Source organism: Ranitomeya imitator, chromosome 5 (genome assembly GCF_032444005.1).
Source record: "Ranitomeya imitator isolate aRanImi1 chromosome 5, aRanImi1.pri, whole genome shotgun sequence".
In the NCBI taxonomy this organism is placed as follows: Eukaryota; Metazoa; Chordata; class Amphibia; order Anura; family Dendrobatidae; genus Ranitomeya; species Ranitomeya imitator.
This window is the reverse complement of record NC_091286.1, coordinates 564,501,121-564,527,344: the sequence shown is the minus strand read 5'-3', so window position 1 is coordinate 564,527,344 and position 26,224 is coordinate 564,501,121. Positions and strand designations below refer to the sequence as shown.

Genomic DNA, 26,224 nt, shown 5'->3' with positions numbered 1-26,224 from the left:
ATCCGCATCGTGTGCACATATCCTTACAGGCCGGACGGCGTCCACTGTGCCTCATTATAGGGAATCTTCCGCTGGGGGTTCTGTCTGAATTGCGTATCTCAGAGATTTACAATGAAACTCTAGTGTAAGCGCTCAACGTACAGCGCAGGATAAATGTGAGCCGAGCCTTACTGTGATCGTTTGGATGTAGAATGAAAAAAATCTACAGCAGGTGAAGAATTGGTTTTATTTAATTTTTACGCCGTTCCTCTTGCGGTATAAGTGATTCGGTGACTTTATTCTTTGGGTCAGTGCGATTTACAACGATACCAGATTAATATTGTTCCTTTATGTTTGGCTGCTGTCGCACACTAAAACACGCTTTTTCTACAAAAATAAAATGTTTTGCATCACCACATTTTGAAAGCTATCATTTTTCCATATTTCGGCCCACAGACATGTTTTTTTTTTTTTTTGGGACGAGTTGACGTTTTCATTTGTACCATTTTCAGGTACATGACTTTTTTTTCTTTTTGGTCGCTTTCTATTCTGATGTTTGGGAGGCAGAATGAATAAAAACCAGCAATTCAGGATTTTTTTGTTTTTTGTTTTTTTTTATGCCTTCCACTGTGTGGTAAAATTGATAAAAACACTTTTATTCTTCAGGTCAGTACGATACCACATTTATATCATTTTTTTTTTATGTTTTGATGCTGCTTTTACACAGTAAAAAAACATTTTTCTGAGAGCTATAACTTTTTTTTCTTTTTTCTCCGCTGACGGAGCTGTGTGGTGGCTTTGTTTTTTGTGGGACAAGATGATGTTTCCAGCAGTACCATATTTTTTTTTTTTTTTTTTGTATTTTTTTCACGTTTTGTTCCACTTTTTTTTTTCTGCGGTATGATGAAAAAGCACAGTTTTTGCCAATTTTATTTATTTTTTTACAATATTCATTGAACGTAGTGTGACAGTTTCCTGGATCAGGTCATTCCTGATGCAGTGATAACAAATGTGTATTTTTTTGTTTTTACATAAATGTACATTTTTATTGGTGTATTAATTTTTTCGTATTTTTAAATAGCTTTAATAATATTTTTACACTTTTTTTTTTTTTTTACTTTCCCCCTTTATGGGACTTAACTTTTTTGTCTGATTACTGGTCTCATGCATTGCAATACATGAGAACTGTCAGTTTAACTGTAAGATCGTCTGTTAGACTCAACCAGCAGCTGAGTGTCTAACAGGCCACCGTACCTGACAGACCCGGAGGTCATCACTTCTGGCTGCCAAAACGCCATTCAGCTACCCGAAGCCACCGGAGAGGTAAAAGACGGAGCGCTCTCCAACTCGCTATATTCTAAATACCGTTACATCTAGAAGATGGCAAAAGGGTAACATCATGGGGACCTGATCCAATCCGGTCCCGATGATGTCACCTGTCAGAGCTATTGCTCCACACTGCAATAGTAGCACTTGCAGGACCCCAGGGGGAGATTTCCGACCGTTTATCTACTCTACAGTGGGCTGTCAGGTAGCGGTTGAAAACATAAGGGTTCTCCACATAGCATGAGATCACCATAGTATAATGTGCATTTTCAACATGGGTCGTTAAAGGGAATCTGTCAGCAGGTTTTTTCTATCTCAGCAGAGAGCAGCCTGAAAGGCAAAGAGAAGCTGAATCCAACGATGTATCACTTAGGTTACTGGGTAGAGCTGTTCTCACACAATCAGATCCTTTAGATTTAGCATGAAGCAGAGCTGAAAAAGCTAACCCCGCCCACACCAGGCTCTGTATATACAAAGTCCATAGACAGTGAGCTGCTTATCACAGGAGGCATTGTATAGGACTAGTGTAGTCCAGCAATGTTAATCTCTTAGTGATAAATCCTTCAGTTATTAAACAACTTTGGCAAGTGACACATCCCTGAACTCTGTGTCTCAGACTCTATCTCCTGCTTTCTTCAGATTACATAGAAAAAAACCTTCTGACGGATTTCCTTTAAGAGGTTTGAATGGTGATGAGCTGCACTATTGGACGTGGTCCCATGTACAGACAAATGGACAACATTTACCTTACGCTTATTGCTATCTTATTCGTTAACATCTTTGACCACCAGGTATCTAATGTGAATAGCTAACATTTAATGAAAGCAATAAACCCTAATATAATAATAATAAATATGTTCCTTTCTTAATTTATTTTAACTTCTATTTCTGTTTATTTTGCAGTTTTCTTATCAGTCACAAGATGTCAAAGGTAATAAAAAACCCATGTGTAATGGGAGTTTTTGTGTTTAATGTTGTAATAGAATGAGGAAGACATTAACACTGGGATTTAGAAATCAAACAGGAATTTTTATTTACAAATTACATACCGTATATACTCTAGTATAAGCTGACCCTAGTATAAGCTGACCCCCCCCTAATTTTGCAACAAAAAAGTGGGAAAACTTATTGACTCGAGTATAAGCCTAGGGTGGAAAATGTAGCAGCTACCAGTAAATGTCAAAAATAAAAATAGATACCAATAAAAGTAAAATTAGTTGAGACATCAGTAGGTTAAGTGTTTTTGAATATCCATATTGAATCAGGAGCCCCATATAATGCTCCATACAATTCATTGTGGCCCCATATAATGCTCCATACAGTTCATTATTGCCCCATAGATGCTCCATATAAAGCTGTGCCACATATAATGCTCCATACATTTCATTATTACCCCATAGATGCTCCATATAAAGCTGTGCCACATATAATGCTCCATACATTTCATTATTGCCCCATAGATGCTCCATATAAAGCTGTGCCACATATAATGCTCCATACATTTCATTATTACCCCATAGATGCTCCATATAAAGCTGTGCCACATATAATGCTCCATACATTTCATTATTGCCCCATAGATGCTCCATATAAAGCTGTGCCACATATAATGCTCCATACATTTCATTATTACCCCGTAGATGCTCCATATAAAGCTGTGCCACATATAATGCTCCATACATTTCATTATTGCCCCATAGATGCTCCATGTAACAATGTGCCACGTATAATGTTGTTGCTGCTGTAATAAAAAAAAAAAAAAAGACATAGTCACCTCTCTTGTTGCCCGCAGCTCCTCAGCGTCCCGTCTCTCCGCACTGACTATTCAGGCAGAGGGCGGCGCGCACACTAATACGTCATCCCGCCCTCTGACCTCAACAGTCACAGCAAGAGAACGGGAAGATGGAGCGGTGCCCGGCGGGTGGAACGCGGACAGGTAAATATGAAATACCTGCTTCCGGCGCGGTCCCTGGCTACTTCTCCAGACAGATGGTCTCCAGGCACGGCAGCTTCTTCCTCTGTCAGCGGTCACTGGTACCGCTCATTACAGGAATGAATATGCGGCTCCACCCCTACGTGAGTGGAGTCCATATTCATTATGTTAATGAGCAGTACCACGTGACCGCTGAACAGAGGAAGAGCTGCGGCACCCGAAGACCATGGGACAGGCAGGGACAGCGCCGGAAGCAGGTGAGTATGCGACAGTCCTCTCTCCCCCTCACCCACCGACCATGACTCGAGTATACGCCAAGGGGGGGACACTTTCAGCCAAAAAATTTGGGCTGAAAATCTCGGCTTACACTCGAGTGTATACGGTATCTGATATTGCTGCATTAAAGTGGTTCTCTGAGTAAGCGTACGTAATGAAGATACATTTCACGCCTGTTCGATCTTCCTGAAGGTTTGTGCATGCAACCGATTTTCTCGTACGAGTGCCGTCTGTCGTTCTCGGGGATCGCACTCGTACTTATGACAGTCTATGGGGCCATTAACATGACTGATGTTGTATTTGGATAGAGAGCCTGCAGAAAAAATTGGGAGACCTGTCCAGCTCAGATCGAAGGGGTTTGATCACAATTGTTTATGTAAGTCTATGCGTCTGGAAAAAATCGGTCTGCAATATGTGTGGTCTGATTTTCATGGACTGACAGAAAGAAGGTGGAGAAACATTTTTTTTTTCCTGTCCAGTAATGCCACTTTGATCAAACTCTGATCAGAATATTTGGTCCTTTTTTCACATATGTGGAGAAATCGTTAGTGTGAACCTACCCTTAGTTGGTTTTTGAAGCAGGAAGGCCAAAAACCATGAGTTTTAATTGCAATTTTGGCTGCCCAAAATTCAGCAAAAAATCAAGTCTTCTTTGCATATGTGAACAACAATGTGAAAATCCTCTAAATAATCAGTACCTTGTATATTTTTTTTTCTTTTGTTCATGAGTTCCAAGGGAACAAAAAATGTTTTCAAGCCAGGTTCAGCTAACAGACTTTTAAATTGTAATTTTTATTGAAAAGTTTTCAAATTTTACAGTAAAAGAAAAAATAATTAGGCATTTTAGATTTTTCACTGTCATTTATAGGTTAACAAGCAATCTTATACTATAGCAATAGTTAAACATTTTCAAGTAAAGAGTAACATTTTACAAACAAACACACAGACTCTGACAAAAGGAAAGGGAGGATGTGATAGAGAATGTTGTGACCTATTAGGCCATGTTCACACTATGCGGTTTTTACTGCGGAACCGCGGCGATTTTGCCGCTGCGGGTCCGCAGCTGTTTTCCATGCAGGGTACAGTACAATGTTACCCTATGGAAAACAGAAACCGCAGTGCACATGATGCGGAAAAACCTGAAAAAAAACGCACAGAATTGCTGCGGAAAAAAAGAAGGACCATGTCACTTCTCTGTGCAGAATCGCAGCGATTCTGCACACATAGAAATGCATTGATCCGCTTACTTCCCGCATGGGGCTGTGCCCACCATGCGGGAAGTAATGCGGATAATGTGCGGGTTATACCCGGGGTGGAGGAGAGGAGACTCTCCTCCAGGCCCCGGGAACCATATTTGTATTAAAAAAAAAAGAATTTAAAATAAAAAATCATGATATACTCACCCTCTGAAGTCTCAGCGCTGCACGCGGCCGTCCGGTCTCAGGTTTGCTATGCGACCAGGACCTTCGGTGACGTCGCGGTCACATGACCGTGACGTCACCGAAGGTCCTGGTCGCACAGCATCTTTGGAACCGGACCGTCGCCTGCAGCGCCGAAGAGATCGGGACGTCAGAGGGTGAGTATATCATGATTTTATTATTTTTAACACTACTATTGATGCTGCATATGCAGCATCAATAGTAGGGGTAAATCCCGCAGCGGAACCCACAGCGGAACCCGCAGGACAAACCGCGATAAATCTGCAGGGATAACCGCAGCGGGTTTGCCCTGCAGATTTATCAAATCCGCTGCGGGAGAACCCGCAGGATAAAAAGGAACGTGTGAATGTGGCCTCAATGTCCATCTCATAGAGGTCATATATATAACATGACCCAAAAAGGAATCCCGAGGAGACCAAACAAGGTTAAATCTCTACAGTTTTGTCATTGAGGGCCGTGCGGTACTCACAGATCCTGGTATCCTGATACGATAATATACCATATATACTCGAGTATAAGACGACCCCCCCCCCGTAATTTTGCCACAAAAAACTGGGAAAACTTAATGACTCGAGTATAAGCCTAGGGTGGAAAATGCAGCAGCTACCGGTAAATGTCAAAAATATAAATGGATACCAATAAAAGTAAAATTAATTGAGTCATCAGTAGTTGTAAGTGTTTTTGAATATCCATATTGAATCAGGAGCCCCATATAATGCTCCATACAGTTTATGATGGGCTCCATAAGATGCTTCATATTAAAATATGCCCCATACAATGCTCCACAAATGCGGATTATGGCCCAATAAGATGCCCCATACAGATATTTGCCCCATATGCTGTTGCTGCGATTAAAAAAAATAAAAAATTACATACTCACCTCTCAGGCCCCCGGCACTTGCTATATTCACCTGTTCCCCATTCCACCGCCGACCGCCGCTGTGTCTTCCCCATCCTCCGCACTGACTGTTCAAGCAGAGGGCGGAGCACACTAATCGCGTCATTGCGCGCTCTGACCTGAGCGTCACTGCAGAGGACGAGGAAGACTCAGCGGCGCCAACGGTGGAACGGGGAGCAGGTAAATATCGCGCACTGCCCCCCGTCATACTCAACTGCTCCTGGCGCTGTCCCTTCACGTCTGTTCCCCGGCGCCGGCAGCTTCTTCCTGTAGTGAGCGGTCACATGGTACCGCTCATTACAGTAATGAATATGCGGCTCCACCCCTATGGGAGTGGAGTCGGGTCCATATTCATTACTGTAATGAGCGGAACCATGTGACCGCTCACTACAGGAAGAAGCTGCCAGCGCCGTACGTGCAGGGACCGCGCCAGGAGCTGGTGAGTATTAATAAACTGTAAAGCGCTGCGGAATATGTTTGCGCTATATAAATAAAGATTAATTATGGAAACAGGAACACATGGGCTACTTGCACAGTGAACAAGTCTGTATGATCATGTTCACACACCACCAAGAAACCTGAAGACACAAAAGAGAATAGTGAAACCAAAAACACTCAGTTTGAAAAAATGTTGCAGTAATCCGCAAGTGCTAGTAAAAGATGTAAAAAACAGGGTATTTGGTTGATACGTTTTTTGCAAAAAATGTATACTAAGCTGCTCTACCAATCTTCACGTATGCACACATGGATTTTTCCTCTCTGAACCCTGTTCACACAGGTTATATACAGATGATCAGGTTTTTAAATATATCAGATAGGGATTGCATACATTAGTTAGGACTGCTCTGATAAGGGTATACCGTGAAGATTGGTAGAGCAGCTTAGTATACATTTTTTGCAAAAAACGTATCAACCAAATACCCTGTTTTTTACATCTTTTACTAGCACTTGCGGATTACTGCAACATTTTTTCAAACTGAGTGTTTTTGGTTTCACTATTCTCTTTTGTGTCTTCACATAAATAAAGATTATTATTATTATTACACAGCTGCTGCTCCCCCTCCCCTGCCGACCCCTGGTATGACTCGAGAATAAGCCGAGAGGGGCAATTTCAGCCTAAAAAAAATGGGCTGAAATTCTCGGCTTATAGTTGAGTATATACGGTAGATCTAGTTGGGAAGTTTGAGAGTTTTGCTTCCAGTGGTGGCAATCACACTGCGTGCTGCTGTCAGCATATGTGAGGGCAATCTACTGGATCTCTTGGATATGGATTCACGGAAAATATTTAATAGAAAGAGCTGAGGACTCCATGGGAGATCCACTCCAAAAACGTGCTTAATGATGAGTTGGACTATCACCCAAACGTTTTAATCAGGACCAGACAGCCGTTTTTTCACAGTCTGTAGATTGACCACAGACTGAGCACAAGCCTCCTGACTTGCAGCCTCATAGGGGTATATTCGGTTGTGAGTTCCGGTCAGTTGTGAAATCCAGCCAGCTCCAGAGGCTTGCGTTAACACATTGCAAACTGTGGCACCTCTTTTGCTCTGATATTTCATGATGAATGCAAAACTGTTGCACCGATTCGGAAAATTGCCGAATAATGCTCAGGGTTTGTTCCAATTTTGAAAAAGAGTCAAAAACGTTCTGAGGTTTGCAACAATTTGCAGCTTTAAAAAGATGGCTGACTTGTTTCATAGACATCTGCTGACTTTACAGGGATTTTTTTGCTAAGTTTCAGGGTATGAGCTGAGATTTTTTTCTGAGTGCATTCTTGGATGTGTGTAGTTTTATTATATTTTCATGGATGGATTTGAGGTATTTATTGCATTCCAGTGAGAACAGGGTCTCCAGGCCTCTAATCTGATGGAGCTGAATAGTGGTAACACTGTGTATATATTGTCTATACTGAATGTAGCAGGTTCTGGTTACATAGTGCACCTTCAGGCAGGTCTTCTATTCTCCATTCTGTCTCTCATACAGTGATGTGATTGTTCTCTGCACCTGTGATTTTTTTTTTTTTTTCTCTACACTGGACAGTGTCTAATATATTTGTCTTCTCCAAACAGGCTCAGTTCACTAATCCAGAAACCCCTGGATATGTTGGGTTTGCAAATCTCCCAAATCAGGTTCACAGAAAATCTGTGAGAAAAGGATTTGAGTTCACCTTGATGGTTGTAGGTAAGAAATAAAAAAACAAACAAATCAAACAATAAATTGAACTTAATGGTTTATTAAAACTATTAACAGAACAAATAACAAAAATGCAGTCTTGCATCCTCTTGTGTGATATTTCCTATATTTGCTCTATACTTAGTCTTTTATGTTGTAAACGTACATTTGATTTGGTCCTTTCGCTTCCAGGGGATTTAAGACCAACCCTACTATACTCACATGCCATCCAGCATTTGTGATCACAACAGACTCTGCATAAATCTATAGTGAGAAATCTATAGTGAGAACACAAAAGAGCACAGTGAGGTCAAAAATACTGTTGTAAAAAAAAAAATCACAGTAATAAGTAAGTGCTTGTCAAAAGATGGAAAAAAACAGGGTATTTAGTTGATACGTTATTTTGCAAATAAATGTATACAAAGCTGCTCCACCAATCGTCAAGGTATACCCTTATAGAGCAGTCCTATCTAATGTATATAATCCCTATCTGATGTATTTAAAACCTGATCATCTGTATAGTACCTGTATAAGCAGGGTTCAGAGAAGGAATAGCCATGTGGACATAAGGATGGAACAGTTCAGAAAGTAGTTGTGCAGGAAAGGATGCTTATTGCATACAGACCGTGGATGAAAGCATAATATTGTGAAGAGAAAAAAATGTGGAAAACTTCAACTTTTTGGCTTATTGTCTGACTCGGTGGGAGCCTGCGGTCCAGGAAAAAAAAATAGAGACCAAAAAATTCTCTGCAATCTGGACATCTGTGAACTTTTTGGAGAAACTGCTTGATCAGTCTTGGAGGGTGATTCGTTGTGCTACTGCTCATCTTACCCCATCATTATGCAGATATTTTAGAGTTGTTAATGCAGGTGATATAATGAACCAAAGTCAACACCCCCTCTCGGGTTACAAGAGGGCTGTTAAGGGGTACGGATGATTGCTTGTCACTGATTCTGTTCTCAGTTTACCGCCAGTTATGGTATAAGATGGGCACCTGTAGCCTGGAGACCTGCGCAGGTTAGTACTGACTGATGATGGAGGCAGGCTGAGGGGCCCACCTGCCCCCAGGCACTAATGCAGCCAAATGAGCTGCCTGCATGGCAATGCTGTCAGAAGTACAGACTTTTTGAACATTATTTTCAGCTTTTGCTAAATATTGAACACAAGGATAAATTTCAGCTGCCGTTTTTTTTTTCACTGACCCTGGATATAATTGTAGCAACGTGCGCATAGGTTCCTTATCTCGAGTGTATTCTTATCAAGACAATGACCCCGAATCATCACATCATTGTCACCAGAAATCTGCCATAAGTTGCATAAAATGTTGTCGCAATTCAGTTGCACCAAAGTTGAATCACTTTTGGTGTTTAAGGGGATTTTTCTCCATTCTGCCAAAATGGGCCAAACTGGGGCCAGCAGGAATATGACACCACAGTTTGTCTAATTCATGAGGAGCTCTGTCGTTGCCTAAGCCGGAAATCTTACTCTAGTCAGAAGCTCCTAGTACATGAAGACTTGTGCCTCCTAATGAATCAGGAGCATCTGACTCCACCGAGCCCCTCATCATGACTGGGTAATGAATCCGGCCAGTGTATTGTAGTTCAAATTAAGCACTAAATTAGAATATCATCAAAAAGTTAATTTCAGTTCTTCAATTTCTTTTTTCTGTTAATGTTGATGATTATGGCTTACAGCCAATGAAAACCCAAAAGTCATTATCTCAGTAAATTAGAATACTTTATAAAACCAGCTTGAAAAATGATTTTAAAATCGGAAATGTTGGCCTACTGAAATGAATGTTCAGTAGATGCACTCAATACTAGGTCGGAGCTCCTTTTGCATCAATTACTGCATCAATGCGGGGTGGCATGGAGGCGATCAGAATGTGGCACTGCTGAGGTGTTATGGAAGCCCAGGTTGCTTTGATAGCAGCCTTCAGCTCGTCTGCATTGTTGGGTTTGGTGTCTCATCTTCCTCCTATAATAATAATAATAATCTTTATTTTTATATAGCACTAACATATTCCGCAGCGCTTTACAGTTTGCACACATTATCATCACTGTCCCCAATGGTGCTCACAATCTAGATTCCCTATCAGTATGTCTTTGGAATTGATTCTCTATGGGGTTAGGTCAGGCGAGTTTGTTGGCCAATCAAACACAGTGATACTGTTGTTTATAAACCAGGTATTGGTACATTTGGCAGTGTGGACAGGTGCCAAGTCCTGCTGGAGAACGAAATTTCTATCTCCAAAAAGCTTGTCGGCAGAGGGAAGCATGAAGTGCTCTAAAATTTTCTGGTAGATGGCTGCACTGACTTTGGTCTTGATAAAACACAGTGGACCTACACCAGCAGATGACATGGCTCCCTAAACCATCACTGATTGTGAAAACTTCACACATGACCTCAAGCTGCTTGGATTGTGGCCTCTCCACTCTTCCTTCAGACTCTGGGACCTTGATCACCAAATGAAATGCAAGATTTACTTTCATCTGAAAACAACACCTTGGACCACGGAGCAACAGTCGTGTTCTTTTTCTCCTTTCTCTCTATTGGTCATGAGTGACTTGAAACAAGGAGTGCGACACTTGAAGCCCACATCTTGAATACGTCTGTGTGTGGTTGCTCTTGAAGCAGTGACTCCAGCAGCAGTCCACTCCTTGTGAATCTCTCCCAAATTTTTAAATGGCCTTTTCTTAACAATCCTTTCAAGGCTGCAGTTATCCCGGTTGTATGTTCACCTTTTTCTACTACACTTTTTCCTTACACTCAACTTTCCATTAATATACTTGGATACAGCACTCTGAACAGCCAGCTTCTTTAGCAATGTCCTTTTATGGCTTACCCTCCTTGTGGAGTGTGTCAGTGACTGCCTTCTGGGCATCTGTCAAGTCAGCAGTCTTCACCATGATTGTGGCGCCTACTGAAACAGAATAAGGAACCTTTTTTAAACGCTTAGGAAGCCTTTTCAAGTGTTTTTGGTTAATTCTGATTTACTGAGATGACTTTTGGGTTTCATTGGCTGTAAGTCATAATCCTCAACATTAACAGGAAGAAACACTTGAAATAGATCACTGTGTAGTGACTTTATATAATATGAGATTCACTTTTTGTATTGAATAACAGAAATAAAATAACTTTTTTATGATATTCTAATTTAGTGAGAAGCACTTGTAAGTACGTACTTCCTAACTGATGTGGTGTGTATATATACGTCCTGGCGATCGCCCGCACTCATGAGCTGAGCATGCACGATTGCTACCTGGTGATCAGCTGATATGACAGCTGACACTCCGCACTCACTGCCTGTAGCGTTGACCGGAATCACTCCTGGCAATTTAACCTGCTAAATGCAGAGATCATTATCTGTGCTCCCAATTCCAAATGCCCCTTTCCTTATGAGCCCCACAGTGTGCCTAAAACAAATGTAACGTCCACATGTTTGGCATTTCTGTAGCGATGACAGCCTGCCTAATTTACAGGTGCGTGTCACCACAACGGTACTGATCACCGCAATTAGCAACATCCACTGCTGCTTGTTTTTGGAAAACACCCATGGAGTCAGTCATCACTACACCTGTAGATAAATTCCCAAATTGGTATAATTTCCAAAATGGGGTCACTTGAAGGGGGATTCTGTTCTTCTAGCACTTGGGGGCTCTTTATATGGAGTCCGCAAACTGTTCTAGGAATATTTGCTCCACGAGGCAAATGGCGCTCTGTCCTTCCCAAGTCTCACTGTATGGGTAAGCAGTACTGTACAGCCACATATGGGGTATTTCTATATTAAGTAGAAATTGTGGGACACATTTTGGTGCAATTTTTATCCGTTTACCAGTGTAAAAATGTAAAATCTGAGGCTAAAACAAAATATTTGTGGTAAAAATGTATTCACATTTTTCTTCACTGCCCAATGGTAAACAAAATTCTGTGACACACCTGTGGTGTCAATATGATCACTGTGCCCCTAGATGAATTTATTAAGAGATGTAGTTTCTAAAATGGTCACTTATGGGGAGGTTCTGCTGTTCTGGCACATCTAGATGTGTGGGGAGCACCTTGAACCCAGATAAATTCCTTGAGGGGTCTAGTTTCCAAAATGTGGTCACGTGTGTGTGAGAGAGGGGGGGTTCCACTGTTTAGGCACATCAGAAGCTCTCTAAACACATCATGACACACGCAGATCATCAAAGTCTGTGTTCCAAAACATCACTCCTTCCTTTCCGAGCCCCGACGTGTTCCCAAACAGTAGTTTTCCTCCATATATGGGGTATCTGCAACCTCAAATTGCACAACAGATTTTGGGGTCCGTTCTCTCCTGTTACTGTTTGTGAAAATAAAAAAAAAATTGTCTAAAATAGCATTTTTGTGGAAAAAAAGTTATTTTTTTTTCCTTCTACATTCCATTAATTCCTATGAAGCACATGAAGGGTTAATTAAATCGATCACATTGGGAATACAATTTGATCCTGAATATTGATCCTACATGCCAGTGCACAATACCGCTTCAATTGAATTACACAGTTCTCCTGCAATATAGGGACATGACCTGAGATATGTCTGCGAGGGCCAAGAGTCGGACCTAGTCATGAGCTTTTCTTGCAACCCCAGAACCTCGCACAGCGATCGATGGGCTGAGCAGGGCTCCATGTGGGTCTTTTGTTCCAGGTTGTTCATAGTCTCTAAGATCATTTGTTACAATGTGACACAGAAAAACCTTTATAATGAATTGTCAAAGATGTTGTGCCACAATATACGGAATTGACTTGTTTTCTCAGTTTCACTTAGCAGTTTAGGGGTGGTGGATGTCACAAGTCACCTCTAGGGCGGCATGAATTGTTCGTGCCTTTAAGTCTGATGAAATCTAAGAAATATGTTTGCTCCAGCTCTAAAATAGCTTTCTGATATCAGTGTAATGGATTTTTTGATCGTCTGCCATAAAATGCAGCTTGTTTTCAGGCATTGAAGAATGTAACAAACACACATCATCATCATCACTGTGCGGCACATACGAGAATACTGTTGGTTGCATTTCAAGTTGTACGCAAAAGATACGTTTTTTATTAAGGATATTATATTAAATCATTATTAATATAGTCTTATCTTTTTATGTATTAAGGTGAATCTGGTTTGGGCAAGTCTACCTTGATTAACAGTCTTTTCTTGACCGATTTGTATCCTGAACGCATCGTCCCTGGTGCAGCTGGTGAGAAACTCCACTGTCTACTGTATGCACAATATCACAATGCAAAGCCTTTAAAGCATATAATTGGTTATAAACGAAAAATATATACTGCTGCATTTATAGTAATCTGCAAGTTACAATAGCAAGATGCAGAATGCTGTTCAGTACCATATTCGTGACCAGGATTGAGCGTAAATGACAACTCAGGAGGTGCTGGAGAGTCATCTATCAAATATAGCTGAAAAAAAGCATTCTGCAGCCTGTGATGTACTACAATATATATATATATATATATATATATATATATATATATATATATATATACAGCAGAGAATAAATAAGCTGTAGATCAGAGTGGTGGTGTTTCTTAGAGAAAAGCAAATTTTTTTTTTTTTTAAATTATAAATAAATGCTCAGACTTTGGTTGAGTATTTCGGTTTGCGATGTCAACACTTATGTATGCGTGTATGTTTGTATGTATGTGTGCATATATGTATATTCGTGTATATGTATGTTTGTGTGTGTGTGTGTTTGTTTTTTTTTTGTTTTGTTTTTTTTAAAGTCTCATTGGAAAGAGAACAGGGAATAAAATGATTTGGTTGTGATTCCGGTGCTTCGCTTCACATCGTACATACAGAACTATACCATCTTGTATTCTTGACATTTGTACCTGTGTCATCTCATTTGTTGTTTACCCTATTAGATAAAATTGAGCGCACAGTAGAGATTGAAGCATCTACAGTGGAGATTGAGGAAAGAGGTGTAAAGTTGCGTCTTACAGTTGTCGACACACCAGGCTATGGCGATGCAATGAACTGTGAAGACTGGTCAGTAAACATTACACTGGTTCAGCTGTAATTGTATTATATTTATCATTAGAGGCTTCAGTCTTGTTCACACTGCATTTATGTAATACTTTTAGGGGTCCCATCTGGATTTTTAATAGGGATTCAGACTGGACCTTCCATAGAGACATGAAGTGGAATGACTTGGGAAAACTTGGACCTTAAAGGGGTGGTACAGAAAGCAATAATTTTCATTCTAAAAGCTGTGTGGATACTCGCTCTTTGGTAGCTGCTGGGGATCCACACACACTGTTTTTTTGATTGGTTTTTATCTGTCAAATAGACAGACAAAAGTTTTATTGAATGTCCCAAACTTTCATTCTTTAAGTTAAGCAGTCCTTCTCTCTCACAAACAGAAGAAACACAGACCTTTTCCATGTAGAAGGCAAAAGAAATCCCAGAGTCTTTACCAGACAGCAGTGCAGGTCCTGCTTCAAGCTAAGTCTGCTCTGCTCGCATTTGCTGGTTACTAACCAGACCCAACTCCACACACTGCTCTAAGGCAGCACAACTGCCTTTTAAATAGGCCCTACAAATCACAGAGTGGACATTTGGAAGCAACCAGTTTCATCCAGCTCTTCTGGCCACTCCTAAATCCTGGACCCAAAAATCCAGTCCAATTAAAAGCATATTCACAGCAACGTATCGCTGCTGGATCCTTCTCTCCAGGACTCGCATCACCGAGGCTGACCACCTTGGTGACGCATACCTCCAGTCCAGGACTTGTCCAGCTGCTTTCTTACAATTCCTATTTATTTAAAGGGAACCTGTCACCTGAATTTGGCGGGACTGGTTTTGGGTCATATGGGCGGAGTTTTCGGGTGTTTGATTCACCCTTTCCTTACCCGCTGGCTGCATGCTGGCTGCAATATTGGATTGAAGTTCATTCTCTGTCCTCCATAGTACATGCCTGCACAAGGCAAGATTGCTTTGCGCAGGCGTGTACTATGGAGGACAGAGAATGAACTTCAATCCAATATTGCAGCCAGCATGCAGCCAGCGGGTAAGGAAAGGGTGAATCAAACACCCAAAAACTCCGCCCCTATGACCAAAAACCAGTCCCACCAAATTCAGGTGACAGAGTCCCTTTAATGCCATAAACTAATTTATTTTTTAATATATTTTAATTGAGAAGTCCCTAACTATACGATCTAACTGCTTTATTTTACTACTTCTTTTGATGATGCTTTGAAACATCACTTACGGGGACGGCTCTGGTCTCTGTGCCCCGCTCTGGTCTCTGTGCCCCGGATAATCGTCTTACGCTGCACACTCACAGTATGCTCTGTTGCCGTCTCGTTACTTCTGATCAGAGCCGTTAAGAGAACTGCAAAATGATCATGTATTCACACCGAGAAAAGAATTCCGTCGGAATTGACAATCGACAACCTCAGCAGCAGAGGGACTAGCCCAGCCCTGTAAACTAAGGTCACTGATAACTGCTGTACTTATTTCAGGGAGGTGGCAGAGGCTGTTTCAGTGACTGAAGCCTCTGTCCCGTGACGGTGCTTAGTTTGATTATCCCACCATGCTCTGGGATTCTCATCATCGAAAAGAAAGTAGTAAACAAATATACATAAAGCAGTTAGTGTAGTGAGGAAATGATGTGAACTTTGTAATGTATGTTGAAAACTAATTTACATAGACGGGCATTTAGCAAGAAAATTAATTTGTGGTTCAGACCAGCCCTGTAAATTCCATGCACCTTATTTTATTGTACTTAAGACTTCAATTCAAGTCATTGGCCTTCAGACTCCCCTAGATACCAAATGAAATCTGAATATCCCATTTCAGATTATTATTATTATTATTTATTGTTATAGCGCCATTTATTCCATGGCGCTTTACATGTGAGGAGGGGTATACATAATGAAAACAAGTACAATAATCTTAAACAATACAAGTCATAACTGGTACAGGAGGAATGAGGACCCTGCCCGCGAGGGCTCACAATCTACAGATAAGTCTTAAATTAAGGCAGCGTTTACTACGCATGACAAATTCCCATCAAAAATTGTTTCCCATACAAGATATGCGGAGCATGGAAAACCTTACAACCATTTTAAATAATACAGTAGAGCATTTTGAAGGAGTTTGGTCTCTTTGGGATACATATTGGGTACAAAGGGACTATTTAGGTACACAGTAATAAAAAGTACTACAGGAAGCATTTGGTCCTGTCATTGTCTATATTCAGTTATAAGAATAAGATGTGGACTGCTTGGTGTTGCGTTCACTTATTGTGTTTTGTTGATGGCAGTTTTTCATGTTACTTTGATAAGTATTGAATGCTACTACTGAGTTCTTTGGCTTTCTCCTCTATTGTGTTACCTATGAAAATTCAATAGAAATTAGTTATATTAAAGGGAACCTTTCTCCTCCAAAATCGGAGGTGAGCTAAGCCCACCAGCATCAGCGGCTTATCTACAGCATTCTGGAATGCTGTAGATAAGCCCCCGATGTATCCTAAAAGATGAGAAAAAGAGGTTCGATTTATACTCACCCAGGGGCGGTCCCGGTACAATGGGTGTCGTGGTCCAGGGCCTCCCATCTTCTTACGATGACGTCCTCTTCTTGTCTTCACGCTGCGGCTCTGGCGCAGGCGTACTTTGTCTGCCCTCTTGAGGGCAGAGCAAAGTACTGCAGTGCGCCGGGCCTCTCTGACCTTTCCCGGCGCCTGCGCACTGCAGTACTTTGCTCTGCCCTCAATAGGGCAGACAAAGTACGCCTGCGCCAGAGTTGCAGCGTGAAGACAAGAAGAGGACATCATCATAAGAAGATCGGAGGCCCTGGATCGGACTGCAGCAGGACCGCCCCTGGGTGAGTATAATCTAACCTCTTTTTCCAGTTCACCACCTGACAGCACACTGGAGGACGTCCTTCTTATCCTTGATGGGACAGGAACACGAGAGGTTAAAAGGACCCTCCCCCTACCACCCTTCAGTGTTTTTCCTGTCCCATCAGGGATAGGAACGGACGAGAGGATCTGCCGTTCTGTGCAGGGGGATGTGGATCGGGGGGGGCTCAGCCTCACCCTTCCCTCCTGAGACACCCGTTGGCTGACACCCGCCCGAGGGTCCCTCAGCCTACCAGTGTAGCGCTGCTCCTGGGTTGGGGATCGCTTCCTCCTGACGGGGGCTCTCGATCTCTCCGTCTGTCCCCTGGTGTGTGCGGCTCAGCGGCGGCCTCTGCTGGCGTCGGCGTCTCCATGCGGCCGCTGGGGGAACCAGTTCAACGCCGCACCTTCCTCTCTTTCCGGCCGGACGTCACTTCCGGTTTGCGGCTGAGGGGGATGGACGGCGTCTCTGCTACAGTAAGTGCAGAGGAAAGAGCGGTGGAGAACGCTGGAGCGTCATTTTGAAGTGAGGAACAGAATAAAAGGTATGTGCAGGGGCAGTAGTGATCTCTAGAGCATCATGGAGGACGCAGCTAGAGCAGAGGGTCAGGAGTCAGCAGCACTAGTAAGTAGCTGGGTAAAAAAAAAAGAGAACGCTAGTGTTTGCTATACACACATATATTTCTCCATAGGCAGCCTCCCTATCTGAGAAATCGGTAAAGAAACCCAGTAGGAATAAGAAGTGTCCTATCTGTGCGGTTAAGCTAAAGGATTCCTGGCAGAAACCCCTATGTGAAGCATGCACCTGCAAAGTCATAGGAGAGGAACAGGCGTCTCTTATGTCTAATATGAGAGCCATGATAAGGGAGGAAGTTCAGGCTTCAGTCTCAAGTCTGGTACTCCCTCAAGTCTCACCTTCACCTTCACCCTCGGAGAGGCCGAGGAAAAGACCGAGGGTCGAGTACTCTTCCATAGACTCATCATCCTATGGGTCGGAGGTAGAGGAGGAAGATGAGAGTAGAGATCCCCCGGAGAAAGGGAGAAGATATCTGTTCTCTGCTGCGGACACTGGAGAACTGTTGGAAGCAGTACGGCACACCATGCAGGTTGAGGAGCCGCAGCCATCTTGCTCCGTTCAGGACGAGATGTTTGGGGGCTTGCGCTCACAGACATCCAAAGTCTTCCCTGTTAACTCCCATATCAGATCTATGATTCTGGAGGAATGGGAGGAAGCCGAGAAGAGACTGACTATCCCTAAGGACTTCAGACTTCCCTTGCTGTTCAACCCAGAGGAAGTTAAGGAGTGGGTCGATGTACCAAAAATTGACATACCCTTGGCTAAAGTCTCCAAAAGGACGGCGATCCCGTTTGAAGATTCGTCCAACTTGAAAGAACCCATGGACAGAAAAGCAGATGGCCTTCTAAAAAGGGCCTGGGAAAGTTCCTCGGCAATTATTGGAGCCAATATTGCAGCGACATCAGTAGCCCGCTCCATGGACCTTTGGCTAGATGATCTTAAAGATCAATTGTTAGCTAAAACCCCCAGAGATACTATTCTAAAATCCCTACCCTTGCTAAAACTTCTTGGCAGACGCATCTGCAGAATCGGTTAGGTTCGCAGCTAGGGGTCAGTCTCTATCGAATGCAGCCCGTAGAGCCATCTGGCTTAAGAGCTGGTCAGGGGACATGCATTCTAAGAATAAGTTGTGTTCTCTACCCTTTTCCGGGGGCAAGGTCTTCGGACCGGTCCTCGACGATATTTTAGAGAAAGCTGCAGATGTCAAAAAAGGTTTTCCGGAAGAGAAGCCTAAAAAATTCCAGCCCTTTCGGAGGCCCCGCTATAATCAAAAACCCGATTATAGGGGTAAGGGAAAGCAGGGTAGATGGAGCTACCAAAAAGGGGGGGATAACAGGCCTAAAAATAAAGAAACAAGCTACTCTGGACCAGGGTCCAGTTACCGCAGAAAATGACGCCATCAGAGTAGGGGGTCGTCTGACAGGATTTCTGGGAGGTTGGAGGAAGATCAAGTCCATGGGTCTTACAGATAGTATCCCAGGGATACAAAATAGAATTCACATCTCTTCCTCCCAAAAGATTCCTGGTATCCAGTTCCCATCTAAAACTGTCATCCCCCATGTGGTCAGACATTCAGGACCTTCTTAAAATGGCGGCCATTGTCCCAGTACCCCCTCAGGAAGAGGGCAGGGGTCACTACTCCAATCTCTTCTCGGTAACAAAACCATCGGGAGAATCGAGAACCATTATAAATTTAAAACATCTGAACAATTGGGTCCTTTACAAAAGGTTCAAGATGGAGTCGATTCGGTCCACCATTCCCCTGTTGGGAAAAGACATGGTAATGTGCACTCTAGACTTAAAGAGTGCATATTACCATGTACCCATCTATCTAAATCATCAGAGGTTCCTGCGGTTCGCGGTAATCTTGGAAGGAAAGATCTTCCATTTCCAATTCCGCTGTCTCCCCTTCGGCCTGGCTTCCGCTCCCAGAGTTTTTACAAAACTTATGGTAGAAGTAGTTGCTTTCCTGAGGAATCAGGATATAATGGTGGTCCCCTATTTAGACGACTTCCTAATAGCAGCAGATTCAGAAGTCCAACTCAGGATCAACTGTCAGTCCCTCATCTCAACTCTAGAGAATCTAGGATGGATTGTAAATTGGCAAAAATCAGATCTAATCCCAAAACCCAGAATAAAATTCTTGGGAGTCATGCTCGATTTACAAACAAGAATGTCCTTTCTTCCAGAGGACAGGCTGAAGGGCATAATACAGAAGATCCGTCACTTTTTTCCCGAGGTCGGAATACGATCAGAGACGGGATGAAGATACTAGGTCTGATGACAGCGTGTATTCCCTGTGTAAGATGGAACCAGTTTCATTCTCGACAGCTTCAGAGGGGAGTCCTGAGGAGCTGGAACAGAAGACAAAACTCACTGAACCGAACCCTGAGCCTTACTCCGCAGATCAAAAGATCTCTGGGGTGGTGGACGCTTCCCAGGAACCTCCGACTGGGGGTACCATGGCTTCAAACACCAAGCGTTTCAGTTACAACAGACGCCAGTCAGCATCTGCTGCAGAACAAACACGTGAAGGTCTTCTCAGACAACATGACAACGGTAGCCTTCCTACGGCATCAAGGGGGTCCAAGACATCCGGCATTACAAGACCTGGCGGAATGGATATGCAAGTGGGCAGAAAGGTCGGTTCTGTCAATCACGGCAATTCACTTGGAGGGCTCCAAGAACCAGTTGGCAGATTTCCTCAGCAGGAAAAGCGTATCCCCCACGGAGTGGGAACTAAACAACGAGGTGTTCAAAGATCTGTGTCATCATTGGGGGATGCCGACGGTGGACCTATTCGCTACAAAGGGAAACGCGAAGCTCAAGACCTTCTATTCCCTAAACCCTTGGGAGACTCCAGCCGCGATCGATGCTTTCTCACAACCCTGGAATCGCGGTCTCCTGTATGCATTTCCTCCTCTAGCGATGATTCCGAGGACACTCAGGAAAATCTGCGAGGACGAGGCCAAGGTCATTCTCATAGCTCCTCACTGGCCGAAACGCAGTTGGTTCCCATTGTTGAGAAAACTATCAGTGGAAGAACCCCTCCTGTTGCCAGAAAGAGAGGATCTTCTTCTACAAGGACCAGTTCTACACCAGAATCCAGGAGCACTTCAACTGGCGGCCTGGATCCTGAACGGAAGGTCTTGAGAGCAAAAGGACTCTCGGATGATGTCATTTCTACCCTTCAAGCGAGCAGGAAGCCGGTAACATCGGCTATTTACTTGAAAATATGGAAGCGATTCTGTGGGTTTTGCGGAGAGACGACAGTTGATACTGACCACCCAAATATCCCCCAAATTCTTGATTTTTTGCAGTCGGGGTTTCAAAAAGGTCTTAGACCAAGCACATTGAGGGTCCAGATAGCCGCCCTAAGTGTATTCTTTGACTCTTCCCTTTCTGCTCATCCCTGGATTAGCCGTTTCTCTAAAGCCGTCCAGAGACTAAAACCACTGATTAGACGTTCTGTCCCGCCGTGGGATCTGAACTTGGTTCTGAATTTCCTATGTAAACCGGCGTGGGATGTATCGGGGGATATAGAAGTTGATAAACTCTCTCTCAAAACCGCATTTTTAGTTGCGATCACGTCAGCAAAAAGATTGGGGGAACTACAGGCCCTGTCGGTGCAGAATCCATACTTGCAGATATTCGAGGATAAACTAGTATTCAGACTCGATCCGGCGTTTCTCCCCAAAGTCGTGTCAGATTCCAATATGAATCAGGAAATTGTTTTACCATCATTTTGCCAGTCCCCTAAAAATCAGAAAGAAAGATTTTATCATAACTTAGACATAAGGGACTCGGTGCTCAGGTACCTCGAAATATCCAGACCCTGGAGACAGGACAATAATGTTTGTCCAGTTCAGAGGTCCAAATAAAGGTAGAAAAGCGTCTAAAGCGACTATCGCACGGTGGATAAAATCCACGATCAACTTAGCCTATAGAGCTAGCGGGCAAAATTCCCCGGTCAACATCAAAGCCCATTCATCTAGGGCCATGGCCACGTCATAGGCAGAGAAAGGGGGGGCGACGGCAGATCAGATCTGCAGAGCTGCATCATGGTCTAGCCTTAGTACCTTTTCGAAGCACTACAAGTTAGATGTAGTATCGCCTCAGTTGGCTTTTGGTAGGAAGGTACTTCAAGCAGTGGTCCCACCCTGAATACCATTCTCCTTTGGTATTTCTCCAGTGTGCTGTCAGGTGTTGAACTGGAAAACAGTAATTAGACCTACTGGTAATTGTATTTCCAGGAATCCATCCTGACAGCACTATTAGTTCCCTCCCTAATGTATCATCTTTATACTCATGTGATGTAACATTTGTATGATTGATTATTTTGTTGGAATAAACCTGTGTTTTTTTGCATCCATCCAGATGTGTTACTTTGGAAAAGCACTGAAGGGTGGTAGGGGGAGGGTCTTTTTAACCTCTCGTGTTCCTGTCCCATCAAGGATAAGAAGGACGTCCTCCAGTGTGCTGTCAGGATGGATTCCTGGAAATACAATTACCAGTAGGTCTAATTACTGTTTTCTCATCTTTCAGGATACATCGAGGGCTTATCTACAGCATTCCAGAATGCTGTAGATAAGCCCCTGATGCTGGTGGGCTTAGCTCATCTTCAATTTTGGGGGTGACAGGTTCCCTTTAAAGCTGATTAATGAGGCCTATTCAACTGGCAACATAGATCAGAAACTGGCTCCATTTTTGCTCCTGGTTCCTTCATAGTTTCGTGGAATACATGCTGTAGGAAGGCAGCCGGAGATCTCGCAACTATAATAATTAGTTTAAAATGAAAATCTCCCACCATCTCCTTAATTATTCCAAAAAACTGAAAGGTTTTTCCCTATGTGCGTGTATAGTAAGAAACTTGTCAGTGAAGGGGAGTGGAATGGGGAGCATCTAATGATGACCTGCCTCTTGCAGTAGTCATCACCAGCTATCTTAGTACAGTATGTTTTCTGTGAAATGCCCACAGGGTTTGAGTGAAATATGTGAAAACAGATTTTTCAAAGCTTTTATGGTCTTATGAAATGAATGACTCTTGATGGACCAGATGGATGGTCCGTGGCTGATCAGTAGTGGACACAGACCTCCTTTTCGGTTTAGTCCTGGGATGAGCTGGTATTTTTAAAGATGAGCTAGTTGAACCTTTTCAGGATGAAGATGAACTTAATATCAACTCCCAAACCTATTGCTAGTTTCTGGGAGACTTTTTCTAATAACAAGTGGTACAGGAAAATGTCTGCATGTTTCTAGAAAACCCTGATTTTTATGCAGGACAATGCTCCATGACAGCATCAAAGCACTGCACCTCTTGGCTAGTCATTTCTTGGCCAAGTATTGGTTTCTCCTGTCACCTTCCACCACAGTCATCTTGGAGGATGTCTCCCTGCCCTAATGGGGGACAGGAAGCACAGAGGTTAAATAATCCTCCCCTTCCTGCTATCTCCTCCTCCACGTGGTTGCTTCCGTCTCCATGAGCCATGTGACTCAGGACCTCCTTCCCGCCCCTCCTGCGCCTCTCCGAGAGGTAAAACGGGGCAGTGAAGTGCTGCCGGGGTCCTCTCGAAGGTCCCCGGCGTCCTCCTCCCGGCATGCTGGTAAAGTTCTGGAGTCTGCGGGCGCCGGAAGTGACGTCGTCGGCGCTCTTCCGGTTCGCTTTCTGAGGCCTGCACGCTGGAACTCACGCGCTGCCTCTTTCAGTCCAGGGGCTCCGGGTCGTTCCTGGGATCCTCCCTTCGGACTAAGGGGAGTAGAACACAATTGACGCTGGACTTCGATGTCTTCATATCCTGGTCAGGAGCTTCCAGGTAAGACACAGTGTCTGTCTCTGTGTGACTGGTGACAGTTTTGACCATGGACGGCAACAAACCTACAGCTGCGTCTGCAGAACCCAGCGTTCACCCTTTTACCGTGAGTAGCTGGGCTGGTCCTTCATTGTCCAGGCATTGATATCTATGGGTTATTAAGTATGCCTTCTCTCTATTTTTAGGGAGAAATGATCTCTGTCCCAGCCACAAGTGTGGTGTTTGTGATTCCAGGCTTCCGTCTGCTTACAAGAAGTCTCTATGCCAACCCTGCACGGATGACATATTAAGTGCTGAGCAGCCCTCTCTCCTGGACAGCATAAAAACACTGATTAAACAGGAGGTGCAAACCTCCATGGCAGCCCTTTCCCAGCCCCCAGTGCCGCATCCCCTCCCCCTAAAAAGAGGAAAATGGCACCGGCAGAAACTGACTCTGAGTCGGGTGAAATTCATACCTCCGGGTCAGAGGATTTTTGGGAGAATGAGGGCTCCACATCCACCCCTAAACCTGATAGTCAAAAATACTATTTTTCTTCTGAGGATATGGAAGAGCTTGTTTCCATAGTGAGGAACACCATGGGGGTTGAGGAAGTGGAGTTAAAGCACTCAGTCCAAGATGAGATGTTTGGGGGGCTGAAACCCAAAGGTAAAAAAGCGTTTCCTATTCATGAAAATATCCAAAACCTTATTTTCCAGGAGTGGACTTCCCCAGAGAAGGGACTTGGTGTACCCTCAGAATTAAGGAATCGCATTCCTCTTGAAGGTGACAATTCTATTTGGGAAATTCCTAAGTTGGACGACAAGGTCTCTAAAGTAACCAAGAATACGTCTCTCCCTTTTTGAGGATTCTTCCCAATTAAAAGATCCTATGGATCGGAAAATAGAAAGCCGCCTAAAAAAGTCCTGGGAATCCTCTACAAATTTGCTCAAAACAAATATAGCTTCTACATGCATCACCAGAGCCCTATTTCTCTGGCTTCGCAAGTTGGAAGAACACCTCTCCCAGGGGACCTCCAGAGAGGAGATCCTGGACTCCCTACCCCATCTCCAAAAGGCGACTGGCATTTTAGCCGATGCCTCAGGAGAATCCGTTCGAGTGGCAGCAAGGTCCTTAGTCCTCTCTAATTCAGCCAGGAGAGCCCTTTGGCTGAAATCGTGGGGGGTGACATCACCTCTAAGACCAAACTCTGTGCCATCCCCTTTCATGGACGCCACGTATTTGGGCCAGTCTTGGATGATATACTTGAAAAAGCTTTGGATAGGAAAAAATCTCTTCCTGAACAGAAAATTGCTAGAAACCGTTTTTTTTCGTCCCCCTCATGAACAGTCCTCCCAGAAGGAGTTCAGGGGAAAAGGTATATCCGGGCGGTAGAGCTACTCGAAAGGGGGTAGAGGCAGGAACATCCTTGTCCCTCAACAACAGCAGACCCCTGACAAACAGTGACTCTCCGGTGGGGGGGGGTCGACTCTCACATTTTCTCGCCCAATGGCAGTCCATATCCACAAACCAGTGGATCCTCCACACCATAAATTTGGGCTGAAGTTGAAATTCGAGAGTCATCCTGCCCCCCCACCCCCCACCCCGGTGTCTGAGAATTCCCTGTTACAGTCTCCAGACCTCCAGAATTCCTTACTCCTACAAGTACAGGATCTCTTGCGAGAAAAAGTGATTTCAAAAGTACCTCAGCAGGAGATAGGCAGAGGCCATTATTCTTTCCTTTTCCTCCTAAGGAAACCCTCCGGAAAATGCAGGGTTATTATAAATTTAAAACCCCTGAATCGGTTCATCAAATACCGGAGGTTCAAGATGGAGTCAATCGGAACGGCAATCCCTCTTATCGGACACGACTTGGTGATGGCTACAATAGACCTGAGGGACGCTTAATACCATGTTCTGATCCATCCGGATCACAGGAAGTTCCTCAGGTTCGCAGTCTCCCACAGTCGGGGAATCGCTAATTTCCAGTTCAACGTGCTCCCGTACGGCGTATCCTCAGCACCGAGGGTGTTCTCAAAGGTCTTGAGGGAAGCAGTTATCTTCATCCATCTTCAGGGAATATGTGTTGTTCCATATTTTAGACTACTTTCTCATCGTCGCTCTATCGATATCTCGGTTGAATCGGGATGTGTCAAAAACACTGGAGATCCTCGAATCCCTATGCTGGATTCCGAATCTTCAGAAGTCAAACCTCCATCCTTCTCCAAGGAAGAAATTCCTGGGGATTCTCTTAGACTTGGAAAAGAGGATGTCCTTCCTTCCTGAAGATCGTCAGTGCGACCTTCCTCAGAGAATCTCCAGATTCAAACAACAAAGGTTACCGACCTTAAGAGAGTCCATGTTCCTTCTGGGGTCCCTGACTTCGTGTATTCAGGCAGTGTCCTGGGCTCAGGCACATACACGAACTCTCCAATCCCTCATCCTTCTATACTCACGGAAGTATCGGAATGTCCTGTCCAGGAAAATTCCGCTTCCCGGACACGTGAAGTCGGCCCTCTCATGGTGGTTAAATTGCCGAAACCTGCGGCAGGGGGTGAACTGGGATTGGCTCCCCCTGAAAGTACTTTGTACAGATGCCAGCTGAAGAGGTTGGGGAGCCGTGGTGGAGGAAGCATATTTTTAATGACTATGGCCCCCGGACAAAAGATCCAGATCTTCAAACCTGAGAGAACAGAAGGCAGTGGAGGAAGCACTGATAGCCACTTCATCTCTCATCCAAAACCATCATGTTTGTATCTACTCCGACAACATAACTACGGTGGCCTACCTCCGACACCAAGGGGGCACGAAACATGCCAGCTTAAAACTAATCATGGCAAGGATATTTCTCTGGGTAGAGAAACACCACCTGTTGTCCATCTCAGCAGTACATCCGAAAGGCTCAAGACAATATCCGGGCGGACTTCCTCAGCAGGAAGGATGTCCATCTGGGAGAATGGTGCCTGAGCC

General features: G+C 43.8%; 1 protein-coding gene across 2 annotated transcripts in view; it reads left to right on the top strand.

The window, feature by feature from the left end:
* Positions 1–26,224, top strand: part of SEPTIN2 (septin 2) — a 78,811-nt gene that overhangs the window by 18,299 nt on the left and 34,288 nt on the right. For both annotated transcript variants that reach the window (XM_069727716.1, XM_069727717.1), the window contains exons 2-5: positions 2,209–2,236; positions 7,921–8,032; positions 13,144–13,230; positions 13,913–14,036. In XM_069727716.1, coding sequence (XP_069583817.1) covers positions 2,228–2,236; positions 7,921–8,032; positions 13,144–13,230; positions 13,913–14,036 — 332 coding nt within the window. In that variant the 5' untranslated portion in view covers positions 2,209–2,227. The remainder of the gene's footprint in view (positions 1–2,208; positions 2,237–7,920; positions 8,033–13,143; positions 13,231–13,912; positions 14,037–26,224) is intronic.